This window comes from Crocuta crocuta, unplaced genomic scaffold, assembly GCF_008692635.1.
Source record: "Crocuta crocuta isolate KB4526 unplaced genomic scaffold, BGI_CrCroc_1.0 scaffold153, whole genome shotgun sequence".
Lineage (NCBI taxonomy): Eukaryota > Metazoa > Chordata > Mammalia > Carnivora > Hyaenidae > Crocuta > Crocuta crocuta.
Genome location: NW_027529525.1, coordinates 1,638,445 through 1,656,553, shown reverse-complemented (window position 1 = coordinate 1,656,553; position 18,109 = coordinate 1,638,445). Strand labels below are relative to the sequence as shown.

At 36.4% G+C, this 18,109-nt stretch overlaps 1 protein-coding gene across 2 annotated transcripts in view; it reads left to right on the top strand.

The window, feature by feature from the left end:
* PSMD14 (proteasome 26S subunit, non-ATPase 14) overlaps positions 1-14,890 on the top strand; it is a 99,919-nt gene extending 85,029 nt beyond the window's left edge. For both annotated transcript variants that reach the window (XM_077760993.1, XM_077760994.1), the window contains 3 exons: positions 830-955; positions 11,981-12,043; positions 14,475-14,890. In XM_077760993.1, the coding sequence (XP_077617119.1) occupies positions 830-955; positions 11,981-12,043; positions 14,475-14,573 (288 nt within the window). In that variant the 3' untranslated portion in view covers positions 14,574-14,890. The remainder of the gene's footprint in view (positions 1-829; positions 956-11,980; positions 12,044-14,474) is intronic.
* Positions 14,891-18,109: the final 3,219 nt, after the last annotated feature.

Genomic DNA, 18,109 nt, shown 5'->3' with positions numbered 1-18,109 from the left:
AGAGTCTGATCCCAGTTTGCTGATTTGATTGCAAACTATATAAATCTGTGATTTCCTGCCCAGTTACATGACTTTTCATTTAAACAGTAAGGAAGTTTTCATTTTAAAAATTATGGATGGACTATTAGAATTGAAAAGAAACTTAGTATCTAATATAAGCCCTCAATTCATAAATATGTAAACTGAGGTGCAGTAAGATTTACATCAAGTCATTCAGTAAATGGAGCATTTACCTCCTTACCTCAGCCTTTGAAAGCTGGGCTGTATGAACTATTAGAGATCTGGTGTATAACATAGTTTTTCATTCATTATGCATTCAATAGATACTTATTGAATGTTTGTTATGAGTAGATATTGTTCTAAAATATACATCGTGGTGATCTTGAAATCAACTGGGCAAAGTTTCTACTCTTTTGATATTTCTTCAGTAAGAGAGAAATGCAATAATAAAAATTTCAGGTTTTGATCGTGTTATAAAATAATAAGGCAGGTAAAAGGAAGAAAAATGTTTAACATAGTGTAAGATGGCTTTTTTATATAATGTGGTGAGGAATGCCATCTATCTTTAAGGAAATGAGAAAGGTAAGTCATGCAAAGATAAGGATAGCCTTTGTGGCAGAAGGACAGCAAATACAAAGGCCATTGGGTTGGAATACTTCTTAGGTTATATTAATATAAATTTAGGAGAATTCCTATTAGAATTTAAGTTAATAAAATTAAATTTTAAATTCATTAATTCCAAAGTTTTTTCTGTGAAATTGTTTCTTAAGACAAGTGAGGAGGTATCCTCAATGCAGGAAAATTATTACTTTTCCTTTGTATCTTTCAGATGTTGCTAAATTTGCATAAGAAGAGTTGGATGGAAGGTTTGACACTTCAGGACTACAGTGAACACTGTAAACACAACGAATCAGTGGTAAAAGAGATGTTGGAATTAGCCAAGAATTACAATAAGGTGAAAGTTACTTCCCACATTTATTTCTTATAATCTTTAGAATACATATGATTAGATGGCAAGTATTGTATAAATATATACTGGTTAAAAATAGCATGGCCTAGGGGCACCTGGGTAGCTCAGTCAGTTAAGCATCCCAACATCAGCTCAGGTAACGGTCTTACAGTCCATGGGTTCAGGCCCCACAACAGGCTCTGTGCTGTCAGCTCAGAGCCTGGAGTCCGCTTTGGATTCTGTGTCTCCCTTTCTTTCTGCCCCTATTCACTTAAACTATCTTTCTCTGTCTCTCAAAAATGATAAAACATTTAAAAAATTAAAAATAGAGTGGCCTATTTTATAGATCAGATAATAAACATTTGGACTTAGCAGGCCGTCCGGTCTGTGGAGATACTCAACTCTGCTGTTGTAGAAAAGTAGCCACAGACAGTATGTAAAGGAGTAAGTGAGGCTGTGTTTCAGTACAACGTTAATAAAATAGGCAGCTGGCTAGATTTGGCCCATGGGCTATAGTTTGCCAACCCCTATTGTAGGCCATATAAAGTATTTTTACAGACATTTTTTGATTATCCAAAGGGCTTTGTCTTTGAAGAGAATGGGAAACAAGGAGATGTAGGATAACAACAGCATTTAATACTTCTACATACAGTTTAGTTTATGAACTTTTCTTTTTTCCATTTAATAAGCGTCTATTGAAAACCTAACATGTACTAGGCACTGAGAATATGGTAAGAAGCAATACTTGTCCTCACAGAACTTATTTTCTGGTAGGGGAAACAACAAAGAAACATAATATAATATATTAGCATTGGTGCTACAAAAAAATAAGTGATGATGATGTAAAGAAGAATAACTAGCAGGGCTCCTGGGTGGCTCTATCATTTAAGCATCCAACTTTGGATTTTTGACTCTGGTCATGATCTCTCAGTTCATGAGATTGAGCTCTGTGTCAGGCTCTCCACTGTACAGAGCCTGCTTGGGATTCTCTCTCTCCCTTTCAACCCCTTCTCTGTGTGCTCGCTCGCTCTCTCTCTCTCGCTCTCTCTCTCTCTTTCTCAGTATATAAATAAACTTAAAAACAAATAACAACTAAGGGAGATCATGTATATGAGGATGTTTAAAAAGTTGTATTTTGTAGAATCTCCTGAAAATGTTTATTGTGTACTATAATATATGAAGCCATAATATTCTTGTTCATAGATTTATATTTTTTATAATTCTGAAATTTAGAAAATACTTGAGCTATGACTAAAATATATCTTCTAGGGGCACCTGGGTGGCTCACTCATTTAAGTGTCCAATTCTTGATTTTGGCTCAGGTCATGGTTTCACAGTTCATGAGTTCGAGCCTCATATCAAGCCCTTCATTGACAGTGTGGAGCCTGCTTGGAATTCCCTCTCTCCTTCTCTCTCTGCCCCTACCTCTCTGTCTCTAACTAAACTATATATATATTTAAAAAATAAAATGTATCTTATATTAGTTTCCAAGGGCTGCCTTAACAAACTATCATAAACTGGGTATCTTAAAACAAATACATGGCCTCATGATTATGGAGGCCAAAGGTCAAAATCAAGGTGTTGGCAGAGCCATGGTCCATCTGAAGCCTCCAGGGGAATGTCTTTCCTTTCCTTTTCCAGGTTCTTCAGTCCCAGGTTTTCTTTAGCTTGTGGCAACTTTAATCTCTAACCAGGGTTAAGAGTTCAGTATATCTTGTTTAGGGACATGATTCAACCCATAACATATATTTTACAGCTTTCTTGGCCAAAATCCACATGAAAAACAGATTTTGGGGGGATCTGGGTGGCTCAGTTGGTTAAGCATCCAACTTCAGCTCAGGTCATGATCTCATAGTTCGTGGGTTCAAGCCCTGCATCAAGCTCTGTGCTGACAGCTCAGAGCCTGGAGCCTGCTTTGGATTCTGTGTCTCCCTGTCTCTCTGCCCCTCACCTGCTCACATTCTCGTTCTCTCTCTCTCTGTCTCAAAAATATATGAACATTAAGAAATTAAAAAACAGATTTTACATTTTTGACCGAGTACATGCAAATAAATGTATGTGTGTATATGTAATTGCAACAAAAGTTTTATAAAACGATGTTTACCCTTATTACATGTGGTATATTGCTTTTTTTCTCATTTGACTTAATTTTGTTTCAATTAGATACATATTATATACATGTACATATAGTTTGCAACCTATTAATGGACTGAAAACCTATAATTTGTAAAACATTTATGCATGGTTTTGTTGACAAATATCGATTGATTATTACCCATACAAGTTGCAGTGGAAAAGAAGGATCCTTTCTTCACTTTTAGGAAAACAGAGGCAGTATAAAAAGTTCACAAATAATCAGAGTAGTCGGCCAAAATTGGTGTGTCCCATATCGTGTCAGTATTCACATAGTCCACAGACCAGCTGATTCCGTATCACCTGGGATCATGTTAGAAATAGAGACTCTCAGACCTACTGAATGAAAATCTACATTTTATCAAGATTTCCAGGAGATCTGTGTACTCATTCAAGTTAGAAGTTAGAGAACACTGCCATGGTGAAGATTGTGAAGTCCTGTAGAGATTCAGAGGCTCTTGCTTTTTTTTGTGAAGGACCTGGGATGATGTCTTAGAGAATACAGCATTTGAACTAGACCCTTAAAGCATAAATAAGATTTGGACCTACAGACAAATGTTAACCGTTGGCAAAATAAATATCACACACAAAGACCAGGAGACAGAAAAGGCAAAGACCACCTTTAGGAAACTGTGTTAGGCTAGAGTATATAAATATATGAGGGTGAGTGGGGGAAGAGTTTTTTAAAATCATTGATTTCAAGTAACAGGATTTGGAATACCTGGATAGAGTTATTTTTGACTAGGAGTATGATATACCCAGAACCTGATTTTAGAAAGGTAATTTGACGACAGTATAGAAGAAGGGCTGTGCCGGAAGAGGAGATTTGACATGGAGGTTCTGTTCAGGAGGAGCTTGCTGTTAACCAAACAAAAGGTACTAGGTATTTGCTTTAACCAGAGTGGCATTGGGGACAGAGGCATCAACAGTCAAATGAAGAAAACATGGTGCCTGGATAGATGGAGTGAAAGAAGAAGGAGGAATCAAAGATGAATTCAGGGCTTCCTGCCTAGGTAACTAAAAATGTATTAGTACCATTAAAATTTTCCAATTTTGAAGTAGAAAGTTTGAGAAAGGAGATCAAGTTCTGTTTTAAACAAGCCAGTAGAAAAACAGGACTAAAAATTAATGATAGGAGCTAAAGCTTAAGATTTTGGAGACAGCTAAATTTTTTTTGGTTGTCACACCAAAAAGTAGTATTTCTCAGGGTTCCTGGGTGGCTCAGTCAGTTTAGCATCCAACTCAGTTTCAGCTCAGGTCATGATCTCACGGTTTCTGAGATGGAGCTGTGCATTGGGCTCTGTGTTGACAGCAAGGAGNCACAGGCTCGTTCTCAAAATAAATAAAGTTTAAAAAAAGTAATATTTCTCTTTTTTACATTAAACACATCTTATCAAAATAAATACTAGCCAAGAGACTGTATGAAATTTGCCACATGTAGCAGGAAGTCTTTGGAGAGAATTTAGCTTTGAAAAAAGTTGATGGGCTCATACAAACTAAATTCCAGCTGAATTAGGTCTGGCTTTAAAGAGCATGCCCTGATTTATATGCAGTGTTCCAGCTGGAAATCATTGATTCTAGATTATAGGGAAAGTATTTTTTTTATCTTTCTAGTATATTTTCATGCTGTGAAGATTAAAGAGAAAGAAGTAGTTTATCATACTTAAAACAGCTAACCTTTTACACATTAGTGACTTAAGTAATATTATTCAGCAGACTGTAGGAATGGTTTTCATTTCTGTAACATTGCAAGTTTTAAGTAAATTCATATTGGTACCACTGCCAGGAAATAACCTATTTATGGTTACTGCTGCCCATCCACAGAAGTTTTTCCTATTTTACAGTTTTAAAAAATCTCTGTAGTACTCAAAAACTTGTAAGGTTTGGTTATAAAATGAAAACAATGTGTAAGCTGTGATATGAAGGAGTCCAAATTTGAGAATGTAATTCCCTCTGTGATTGAAAGAGAATGTGGTGGAGTTTTTAGTAACACTTAAAATATAAAAAGAAATGCCCATGTTACCAATTCTTCATAGTATTCTTTTTAATTGGTTGGTGTTTTAAACTAAGGTAATTACTGTTAGGTGCCAGTTAGCTCCTAAAGTGAAAGAAGATTAGAAAATAATTAAATTCCTTTGTCCCAACTTTTGTATTTCAAGTCTGAATTTCACACAAAGATTCTGCTTGATTACTAGTCATTGATTTCTCTAATTACTAAATTACAGCACCCACACTCTGTTATTTCAAATCTCCTCTAATTTATTCGTGGTAAGATGTATCAAGTTTTATAATATTGATAATATTTGATTGGATATTTGTAAATGAATGTGCAAGTGAAAAATGAATTATAAAAGAGCATTTTAAGAATAACATAGGGTGGGGGGTAGGGGCGTGCCTGGGTGGCTTAGTTGGTTGAGCATCTAACTCTTGATTTTGGTTCACGTCATGATCCCAGGGGCATGGGATTGAGCCCTGCAATGGGCTCCTTACTGAGTATGGAGCCTGCTTCAGATTCTCTTTTCTTTCTCTCTCTCTCTCTCTCTGCCGCTCTCCCCTGTACAGACCCACCCACATAATCTCTCTCTCTCTCTCTCTCTCTCTCCCTCTCCCTCTCCCTCCCTCTCTCTCCCTCTCTCTGCCTCTCTCTGCCTCTCTCTCTCTCCCTCTCTCTGCCTCCCTCTCTCTCCCTTTCCCTCTCTCTCTCAAAAAAATAAAAAATAACATAGAGGGGGCACCTGGCTAGCTCAGATGGTAGAGCATCAAACTCTTGATCTCAGGGTCATGAGTTTGAGCCCCATGTTGGATGTAGAGATCACTTAAATAAATAAAACTTAAAAAAAAAAAGACAGACATGAAGATTTGCCTTGTTTTCAAACATGTAGCCCTGTAAATTCTGAGATCTGACAGTTTACCTTTCAGGTAGAAATAGTGTATAGAAAATAGTTTATAGAACAACTCTATAACCTGAAAGAAAATTCAGGTATATTTTTTATGTGATTACATATAAAACATGTAACTATTTGATTATATTTGGTTTACTACAGTAGCTGTTTTAAGTGGGAAAATGTTTTATGCTAGTGTAATAAGATAGGAAAAAAATAATAAATATTGGGAAAACCAGGCCAGATTATCATTATTTAAGTATGATAGGATTTACAATCAAACAATAATCTATGACACTAAACTAGAAAACCCATTGAAAAATATTGAAAATTATATTGAAAAACATAATAGATAAATCAGTTCACAGTAACCAAAATTATAAAATACTTTAAAAATAATTACCATAAGAAATACATGTGTAAATGTATATGACTTATTTGAATAATACTAAAAAAACTTATAAATAGATTGTCTGGTTTTCAAATGGGAAGATTCAATATTGTAAAGCTGTTGCCAAGCTTTCCAAAGATTACATTAATGCTATCATTAAATATCAATGAGGTTTATAGTTTTGATAACTTGACAGTAAAGTTTATATGCAACAAAAATAATAACTAACATTTATTGAACGCTTGTTAGGAGTCAAACTGGGAGAAAATATGTACTGGTAACACAGAAAGGGCTAGCATCCAAAAATGTATAGTATCCACAAGAATCCCTATAATAATAGTTTTAAAAAAATCAATTATTTGGAAAAAACAGCTAGAAAACTCACTGAAAACAAATGGCATATAAACATGAAAAGACAAGTTCAACATTATTAAATAGTCAAAGAAAAAATTTTATTTTTAAATATAAAAAAATGGGAAAATGCATCACTAGTGGGTAAGAGATACAGCACTTTTAGAGGCTATATTTCAATTATAAATGCGTATAACTCTTAAAACTAACATGTTCTCTTTTAAGGTTATTATAAAGAATTAATTCTACAAGAACAGACTTACAGAAGTATTTACAACCCGCTATTATGTGTAGAAATTATATTGTATAACAATATGAAAAGTTCCCACTATGTTACCTATCTTCCTTTTCTTTTTCAAAAATACCTCTGTATTTTTATCTCAACGTATTATTTTATGAACAGTGTCACCTCAAAGACGGAAAATAGAGGAATGATATACTTTATGTAAATCCTGAATTTATTTTCAGTTTTTGCATTAGTCAGATGTTGCTTGTATCTAAGATCACGTTAACTCAAAGTATCAATGGCTTCAACAAGTTAGAAATGTAGGTCTCTTAATAAAGAAAAAAAAGAAAGAAATATAGGTGTCTTGCAAGTTAAGGCCAGTATGAAACTATGAAGTCCTCACAAACCCAGATTCCTTCTATCTTTTGTTCCCCTTTCCTCATATTGGCTTCTATCCTTTAGATATCCTCACAGTTCAGGGTGATTGCTAGAGCTTTAGCCATCCCATCTGAGTTCCCAGCAACTGGTTAAAAAGGAAGGGCAGAAGGGGGGATACATCTGAGCTAAATCAGCTCCCTTTCACAGTCCTTTTTGTAAATCCTACCCAACAGCGCTTCTGATTATAGTTCATTGGCAGACATCAAGTGGACACATCTTGCTNTAGAATTTTACCTGGTAGTCTTTTACCTGGGAGCAGCACTGTCTTTAATGAAATTAGTGTTGTATTACAAAAGAAGAAGGGGAAGATACATATTGGGTAGGCATCTAGTAGATTCTGCCATAGAAGTTTTTCAACAAGCTGAACTCTTAATTTCTGTTACGGGTGCATACACATACACCTATGATGTTAATTGTATATCCCTATTTCATGTAATTACACTTTTAATTTGGATTCCCTGTAAGATTTTTATAATTTATGCTGTGCAGGCAGCTTATTAAATCATGGGTTTGGCTTTTTTATTTTATGTATCATTAAAAAGTAGTTATTTCCTGAATTGTCATGAATGTTGCTTCAAGGTCTTTGGAGATAGTACTGTTGGAAGTTAACGGTTGCATTGTTTATTGGCTGTATGCTATATGTGTCCCCATTGTTCTTTGTGCACATTCAGTTTTGTATATTTCATACTGCATTGCAGTTTGAGATTTCCAGGCAAGTAAAGTCCGAATGTGAGCTCCATGAGAGGGAACTATCTTATTCAGAAGGAGTACTTAATAGTGATTATTGAATATGTAAATGAAAATTCTTCTGTTGAGGACATGTATAGAATGTACCTGAAATGTTACAAGCTATTCCATAAGGAGAGTTAGAAATATTTTTTTTATAATAGGAGTATTGCTGGGATTAACATATGGTTCTCCCAAGGAGATAGTACCTAATTTCTTCATATGTAAAATATATATTAACTTACTTCACTGGGATGTTTTAAGGATTTAGTAAATCAATATTTGTAAAAGCAAGTGTAATGATAATATGCACTTACTGATAGTTGTAGGAAAATCAGTTTTATGTTGTCCAAACTCACACCTCTTCTCCTGTCTCAAATTTCTAATGGTTTCATGTTTGCTATTTTTGGTTTCTCAAGTATGTTATATAAAAGTCATTTCTTTAAACTCATTCTTTACCCCCCCCTTAACCCAGTAATGTGATTTTCAGTTATATAGTCAATACATTAACTTCATATAAAATCAAGAAAGAAGTAAAATATAGTATCTTGAAATTCACTAGCAGTTATGCAGAGATTGTTTAATGGTGAAAGAAATTACCATCTATGTGATTTTAGAAAACATATGTTTATTAAAGGGGACCGGGGCATGTTACAGAGTAAAGAAAGTTAATATTACAAAGGGAAGAAAAGAAGCTCAAGGACCAGAGAAGTACGAAGTGGAATAAGAGACATGGTATCCTAGAAGCTGAGAGGTTAAAGGATTAGAAGAGCAAACAGTGATTGAAGAAGTTGTTTAAGGCATTCAGAAAGTTTAAGAAAACTGAGTTCATTGGAATTTACCTGGTGGAGATCCTTAAAAGAGTGTTAATGAAGTCCAAAGAATCCAGTCCATATTTTTTAAAGGGTAAATAAAATGGTAGAATCTAAGATACAGGTTTTCCATGTAAGAAATTTGACCATTACCAAAAAAAGGAGAATGGAGTTAATGGGTTTAGTAAAAGCCTCTTTAAGATGGGGGTACGTCTGAGGGGATTATGGTAACAGACCAAATTCTAGGAATTTCTTAGAACTGTGCAGACCGTGCATGATGGGATAGCCATCTGGGGGTCTTTGTTGATAAACTGTTAAAAACGTTTCTAGTGTGAATAGCCACAAACATTTTCAGTGCTTTTTTGTTGGTTGAGTAAACCGAAGAGCATGAATGCAAAAGCAAAATTTGATGCCAAATCACAGAAGTTGCCATAAACACAGAAGTTCCCCTAGTGAGGACACTGCCTGTGCCTGAATTTCATTTGTTTCTGCTGCTACCATTTCTTATTTTTCCTGGTGACTAGCCAGATTAGAGCTATGAATGAAGACAGGCTGGTCTTGCCCAGACAGTAGATGAGATCTAGGTAACCTAGGTAAGTGGAGAAAACATTGAGGGTTTGGATGTGATGATCTGGTCTCATCTGGTGTATCTTAGAATGAAAGAGATGTGCTTATTCTTTGTCATGGGGGTTTGCAACCTTAGTATATGCCTAAATCTACAGCTGCTCCTCACTTTCCAGATGGCATCTATGGCTGGGAGTACTTTTTACCATCTGCACTTCTCAAAGAGTTTGTGAACTCCCTCTTTTAATTATTGGAAATGGAAAAACTAATTGGTAAAGTGGTTAAATGATGTAAAAGATTTTAAAAATTAAGTTAGAGCTTTTTATGTTCTGTTTAAACTTTTCAAAAAAGGACCAGTGCTTTAAATACTTTTTGACTTTCATCTTTGCATACCTGCCATCTTTGATATTTGCGATACTCCATGATACTTTTTAATAACTGTTTTGTACATTGACTGATATTTTGAGCCAAATTCCAAAACTCTTACCTCCTTCCAATACTGTACTGTTTTTAACATGTGCATAGAGCAGCTAACACTGAATGAATGCAGAATACAAACTTAAGTGACTTGTTCCATTCATCAATAATAATGTCATCAAATAGGTAAGTTATAGTGTCAGGATTTGTAAAAGCAATTGAGAAAAACGAACTTTTTATGTGTTGCCTTTGTTTCTATATATGTAAATCATTGGGATAGTGGGGAAGCAATTTCCCACTTACATAATACTTTTTTAACTAGCTGAGAATAATAGGACTGACATCTGACTCTGAAAATGAACATATTCTCTATCGAGGGAATTCTAGATTTGGAGTGTTATTAACTTTTATTTTTTCCTTCCTTCAGTTTTATGAGTCACAAATGTATTTTCTTGATGATGTGTTGTAAATAAGTACCCTCTAATAATCAGTAGATACAGTACTTATTCACCATCTTTTCTCTTTAGGCAGGTTCTACTGGGGAAAATTCTCTAGATAGTTTGTCCATTTATAAAATTAGACACTTGCCATCTTTGCTCATTTTCAAGTTCTCTGTTTACAAAACTATTAAGAAGGTGTGAAATGCAGCCAAACTTCCCAGTTTATGGGAAATGTCTGATGATTGCATTTCCTACATGTTCATTGTTCACACATGAAGAAATTTGGCAGCTGCAAGATTATTAAGTTTAGAGTATCCAAATCTAACCCTCACTGGGATTTTGGTTTCCTGCTTTCCACCCCCACCATCTCACCCTCTTTTGTAACCATAGTTGTGGTAAGTGCTATAGTGTTATTTCTTAAGGTGGGTGACCCTTCAGTTTTCTTTGTTTTCCATTTATCAGGCACTAAAGACAGAGTTCATGTGATGTAGAGTCCTGGCTTCAGACAGAAACATACCCAGCCTCTTAAGTTCCTTCTCAATAAAGAGGTTTTATGGTGGTGCTGTTGTTGAGAGAGGGGGGCAGTAGTGGTAGTTATCTAAACGCTATAATTATTTCATAATTACTTGCTAGAACATTTATGATCATGCACCTAGGAGTCTGTAGCTAACTGATAATAGTAGAAAATGGTTTGTGTATATTTTGGTTGATTTTGTTTATACTTGATTTGGATTGTAATTCAAGTAAGTTTTTCATGCTGAAAACTTCAGATTACTCTTATTTCTTCATGATTACTAAAGATCAGTCATGGAGAATTGAGATTTTTTTTTCTGAATACGTGTACTACTTTTAGAGATTTCAAATATGTAGAGTTATGAAGGGAGAAAACTATATGATTTGTTACGTGGGTCAAAAGTAAGCAGTTCCTTGGGGCGCCTGGGTGGCTCAGTTGGTCGAGTGTCCAACTTCACCTCAGGTCATGATCTCACAATTTGGGAGTTTGAGTCCCACATCGGGCTATGTGCTGACAGCTTAGCGCCTGGAGCCTCCTTCAGATTCTGTGTCTCACTGCCCCTCCGCTCGCCCACACGCTCTGTCTCTTTCTTTCTCTCTGTTTCTCTCAAAAATAAATAAACATTAAGAAAAAAAAAGCCACCAGTTCCTTCGATCCAAAGAGATACTGGTAGTTAAATAGATACTGGTTATATACAGATTCCATTGAAAAGAAAAAGACAAAGAAATGGGAAGTTGGGGCAAAGGTTGTGACGAGAGTAGGACAAGGGAAAGAAGACAGAATAGGACTGGTTAGCATCATGGTGCCTTGAGCAGCTGATCCAGGGGCTTCTCTCCAGGTTAGCCATCCCTCAAAGAATTCTCTAACAGTTTCCAGATAGTTAATACTATCATTTAGTGGTCCAGTTTGACATATTCAGTGTCTTTTACATATCTCGTAAGTCTGTTTTCAAAATGCCGGTGGTGGTAGTTTTTACTACAACTGAAGAGTAGCAAAATTGCTTTTTTGTTTAATAAGTCACTTGAATAAAAGGTTCTGTGAATGAAACTTATGATCACCATTGTCTTTGGTGAATATTCTACAGTGGGAACAGTAAATTTAGAATTTGAAACTCTGTCCTTTGTGTTTCATTCACAGGCTGTAGAAGAAGAAGATAAGATGACACCTGAACAGCTGGCAATAAAGAATGTTGGCAAGCAGGTGAGGTGTACTGTAATAGGCTATGCAGTCGCATAAGAACATGCTCTTGTAGACTTAAAACTGTTTTAGGGCCTGCATGATTTTTTTCCTGTCTGTTCACTCTACAGTTTTCTTCTGTCATGTAAATATGATGCTAATTTTAAAGGTCACTGAATTACTTGATGTCAAATTCTCTTTGCCATATATAGTGAAGTCACAAATACCTGTGAGATACTATCTTTAGTGAAAATAATTTACTAGAAATAAATTAGGAAACTTAGGTCCTTACTTAACGTTAATTTTTCAAGTATTATTTTTACTGGAAATAATATCAGTGAATAATAGAATGGTAGATTTATTTCATACGTAATAGTTTTGTAAATGATACAGTTTGTCAATTTGTAGGTTTTGATATGCAGGTAATGTTCCTGAGAAGGCTTAGGGCCCCGTTTGATTATAGTGAGTGAAGTGTTTTAAGTATTTGCTCTTTCACTTTTCCAAGATGAAATCTATATTTTAGTTCCTATTTTCTGAGGGTTGGGGGAACACACCAACCAATTAAAAGAATCTACAGATTAATTAGACTGTTTTTTAAAGAATGTTGATTACATTTTTTTTCATTTCATGGAACATGGTTATCATATTGCTGATGTTGGCAGAATCTTGATATTTCAGATGCAAGACACTAAGCTGTCTTTGCTTTCAGCCATCCTACCATATGCTCTGATCCCATCACATCTCACAAGCTATGTAGGTTTGGGCCAGGACCATTCTTGGATGGGAAATCTCTAAGAATCACCCAGCTGCCACAAGAAGTAATGTAGATAACTGAGGGAAGTGTGTTACCAATTCACTACAAAACCAGTTACTCCATCAGAGCAGGAGGGGCAAAGGTCTGACTTAAATATCACAATCAGGGAAATGAAATCTCACTACTGTCTGAATATTATAATTTAAAAATAAGAACTCTCCCAAAACAAAATGAAGTATAGTTAGTTCATCTTAATCTCTCATCCTGTTTGATATAGTTACTCTTGTTGTCTTTTCCCACTATTTATTGTAGTCTCATATTTATTATTAGATCACCAGCTTGGAGCCTTGCACTTTATAGAACTATTTTTTGACTGAATCTGAAGCTACGATGTAGATTGTACTAACAGCAACAAGTAAAAGGTCTAAATTAAAAGCAAAGCTGAAAAATATGTAATGGGGAGAGTTGAATAATCATCAGAATCATTTTTCAAAATACAGTATTTCACTGGTTTAACCTATTGCATGGCAAAAGCAAACCTGTCTAGAATGAAATCAGATCACTCTTTCTCCTTCCAGTCTTTCGAAAAGTCACTTTTACCTAAAATGTCCTAAGGCTTATTTCTGAAATACAGAAAGTTTAATATGTGGTCTAGTTACTTGAAATTATTTGTATCATGTTGCATCTCTGGGTTGTTTAAGGAAATCAAGCATATATTGAAATTGTAATTTAGGAAAGAACAGCCAAGAAATAATTCCAGTGATGAACATTTGTTTAAAGTCAGGAGTCTTGGGTATTTTAGCAATACCCAAAACGAAAATCATGTTTTAATTGAGGGGTTTTTATTGTGTGCAATATATATATAATTTTAAAGCTTTCATATTTAGCTGATATACTTCATTCAGCTCAACCTTAAACATGAATATAAATTAAGCATTTTAATTTGACTTCATTTATTAAAATGTTTTTTAACTCAGACATTCATATATGGATTTGATTAGGTTTCATTTACAAGATATACCTATTATACTTTACTATGATCGTTTTTTTTTTTTTCAAAATAACTATAAAATATGTATTCTTAACAATGTAGAATTGGTCCAAATTGAATTTTAATTTTTAAACTAACATTTACTTTTGATCCAAGAATATTTCCTGAATCATTTAAAGCACCTTTCCTGAAATATTAAAATTATACATGAATTAAATTTAAATTAAAATGACAGAGGAAGTAATGAGAATTCACACTGAACTCTTACCTATTGCGATGTCTGCTTTGAGTAAAGAACCCACTCAGCCAATAAATAGGAATGACAGAAAATACGCACACATACTTGGGCTTATGCACACATATAAATGCTTATACATTGTTTTTTTAAAAATCAGATGCTGCGGCTGTATAGAATTCCTTGTTACTCTTTGTAATTTCTGGTACAGAGTCATGGCATTGATTATGTAAATCAGTCTTTCGCTACAATGAAATATACAACAAAAATACCAGATTTACAAATCTATTATTTTTATCAGGTACTTAATTTTTTAATATTTATAAATCCTAAGAATGTAACAATATATTAGGAAAGTTAAATTTTAAAATATATATAAATTTATGTTTGGCTTTCTTTACCAATTTCATTAGTTCTGTTCTGTCAGTAATATGGTTCCTTTTTCTTTTTCTTTCCCCGTTTTTTTTAAATTTAGGACCCGAAACGTCATTTGGAGGAACATGTGGATGTACTTATGACTTCAAATATCGTCCAGTGTTTAGCAGCTATGTTGGATACTGTCGTATTTAAATAAAACAACGCAAAAGGCTATTAGTGATACTTTCAGCGTATATTCCTCTATTGTTCCTAATGTTCAAAATCAAGGGACCTCTGAAGGTGTGTTTGGTTAAATGTAAGACATCTGGCATCATTTGCAGCACTGTAACACCTTCAGTCTCAGTTGTGCAATTACTTCTGTTTCTTTAGTCAGGGTCTTTGCAGATTCCAAAGTTGTATAAGAATACATCAAAGTGGACAAATTTTGTTAAGATCCCATTTAATATTTGAAGAAAACAGTGACACAAATATATTTTGATTGTTGCTTACAAAATAAAATACATTTACAATCTATGTCTCCTGAGGTTTTTTGGCACTGGGTGGAATTGACAGAATAACATTTGACAGTGCTCTAGAAATCTCACACAAAGATATGTTTGTCTTTGCAATTTAAGATCTTATAATACATAAAACATCAGTGTGATAACAAAACTTCACAAATGTAAAATGATTGCCATTAAGGAGTTGCTGGCCCATTAGTGAGTAACCCAGAAAAAACAAATGTTGACATATTTGAAATATCTGTCACAAATTAATATTGTATATTCAGTTTCTTAATGTGTTAGACTTTTCAGGATTTCAGTGGAGTACGTTTAAGAAGAAAAAGGGGACAATGTTAATTTAGACTTTATCTTGTTCTTAAAGAGTACATTCTGCCAACAGTGTTGAGATTATCTGGGAGTGACCTGCCACAACTCCGTTAGACTCTTAGCTAAGACAGCAATAGAAGGTATATAATCTCTTCAAAGCAAAATGAGAAAAATCACTATAATGTGAGTTTGATATCATGAACACATAGGAAATTATTGTCTTCTCTCATCTTTTCCAAATTAAAAATAGTGTCCTGATAAAGACAAAAATTTGACTTATGGCAGGTTTTATAGAGACCTTACCCCTCACCCTGTTTCTAACCTGATTTACATAAATAACTGCCCCCATTAATACTCATGGCACAGCACCATACTGGGTACACTAAGGAGTATGGGAAAACATATGGAGACAGATTTCATTCTTGTCTGTACCCTTTGTGAAAATATGGTAAAAATGTTCGTTTCTGAGGCTTCGTTAAAAAGGATTTTACTTGGGGGCTTAGAATTTAGACGTAACCTCTACAAGAAGTGGTAGACATGTGGTAGACCACATTACTGTCCTGTTTGAACAATTCTAGGTTCTTGTTGGTTGCCTAATGAACAGTTACCAGAAACTAAAAGTAGAAATGGCTTAAATCCCCACTGTGTTTCATAGACTCTTTTTTGGTGGGATAAGAGGTATTCTGAGCATTTGCTTGTCTTGTGGCTTTTTTCTTACATATAGTATGTTTTATGTAGGACATGTAACATGTATTAATTTCATTGTTGAAATTACAACAACTAACCATTTACAATTAAAACATAAGTGGAAGTTAGCAGAAGTTTTCCTTTTGCCTTCCTTTTGGATACATGATTTTTCCCTTTACGTAAACAGGGTTCTATCTATGATTTATTTCACAGATCTTGCTCATTAGACTTATTCAGGACTTTTTTTCATACAGTATATATACCCTCAGAAGAAGGCCTCAATAATCCAAGGGCTGTTCTCAACATTCCATTCGAAAATAGGTTTCTTTGTTTTTCATTTTACTCTCCTGAAAATATCTCCTGAGAAGGTTTACACAGTGCCTGCCTTTTGCTCTTGTTTGATCGCCTCATCAATCCTGGACACCCTCACAGCCAGTACCGCTTTCTCCTACTTGGTTCGTGTTGGAGGCCTTCCCAATTTCAAAACCTTATCAGGATCCCTCCTAGCAAAAACCAGCATTTTCTTTGGAGATTTGAAATGGATCAAAATTTGGATGCCCTGAGTCTCCATGAACACTTTTGTCCTGGAATGTGCAGCTATTTCAGCAGCAGCCTGATGGCTCGGGTCCAGTCAGGAATTGAAATGACTTATTTAATCACAAGCTCAATAAGGTGTGTGTGTGTGTGTGTGCGCGCACCTATGTGAGCATCTTTACCTACCTATTATGCAGCGTTGAAGCAGCACAAGAACCCACACTGCTTGCCTCTAGCATTGAGCTGTCCCTGTTTTCCTCTCAGACTAGCATGGGGACATGGGAAGCTCCAGCCTCAACAATTCAGTGTGATCTTCCTGGACCAGCAGCCCCTGGGTCTTCTGGGAGCTCTTTATATATATGGAATATACATTATATATACAGACCTGAATCAAGAATCCTGGCGTGGTTCGTATGCACTTTCAAGTCTGAGAAGCCCTGCTGCACACAAGTATGGCTCAAGAGCAGGTGTGCTGATTTTGAAGAAAGTCTGAGTTTTCCTTTTTGAACATATGTAAGTTCAAGGCATAGACTGTAGTGAGGAATCACTGAATTTAGTAATGATAATCTAAGGTCAGAATGCACATTTATCTCCTACTCCAGTTCCTTAGAAACTGAGGAATTTATCCCTTTTCTATACTTTAACATTTCAGTTTATCATTCTTCATTCTTTAAAAAATTTATTTAAAAAAAAAAGCCAACACAGGGTGCTTGGAATGAACCCAAAAGGAACGAGTCTCAAAAGGGGCCCAGGTGCAGTGTCGCCTTTTTGCTGCACACTGAAGTCTCTGTGTCCCACCGAAAAAGGAGAGGGGGGGTAACCTTGGAAGAAGGGGACAGAGAGGCGCTCAGGGACAAAGAAGTTAAAGATCGAAGCAAGGAGAAAAACCAGAATAACCAAAATTGGGCAAAAACCTCGGGAGAAATGGTGGTGGAAGGTAAAGGGCAGAAAAAACAAGTGTCAAGTAGTGTCATAGCTACTGTCTCCTCCCCCGCAACCCGATGCCTCAACAGCCAAGGCCCTGCTCGTTTATGAAGCTTCATGGCCAGGAGCTGAGTGAGATTTGCTTCCGAAAGGGAAAAAAAAAAAAAAAAATGGGTCTGGCTGTAGTTTTCTATCAGAAAGCTGTCTCAGCTCGAGTCTGGGACATCTGGTCATCAACTTGTCCAGCCCAGGGCCGTCCGCGCTGGGCTTTGCTAGAGGCGCCCAGCTGGGGGCCACAGCTGGTGCCCTCTGCAGCCAAGGCGCCCAGCCCGCCTCGGGGGCTCGGGCTGGGCTCCGCGCTGACCGCTCGGCCCACTGAGGCAGCGCTCTAAACACGCGCCCGCCTAGGCGGAAGTCGGGTCTGGTTAACCCCTCTCTGCCCAAGCCCAGGACCCACCCAACGTCCTCAGCGCCGCTCTCCATCAGGGAAGTGCCGAGGCCCGAGGAGGGCTGACGCGCTCTCTCGAAGGCTTCGGCTGCGCGGGCTGGAGGTGCCGGGGCCGCGCCTCCGGCACTGGAAGAGTGTGTGCCCCTGGCGCCCGCGCCACGCGCGGCTCTCCCCACGCTCCCTGCGTCTTCCGGGCGGCGGCTCCCCCTCGGGACACCGGGGAGCTGGGCAGCCTACGTTCAGGCCGCTCGGGGACGTTAGACAATGCACCAGAGCCGGGTGGGCCGCCGGGCTCGGAGAGGGCCGCTCAGGCTGGCAGCGCCGGCGGTG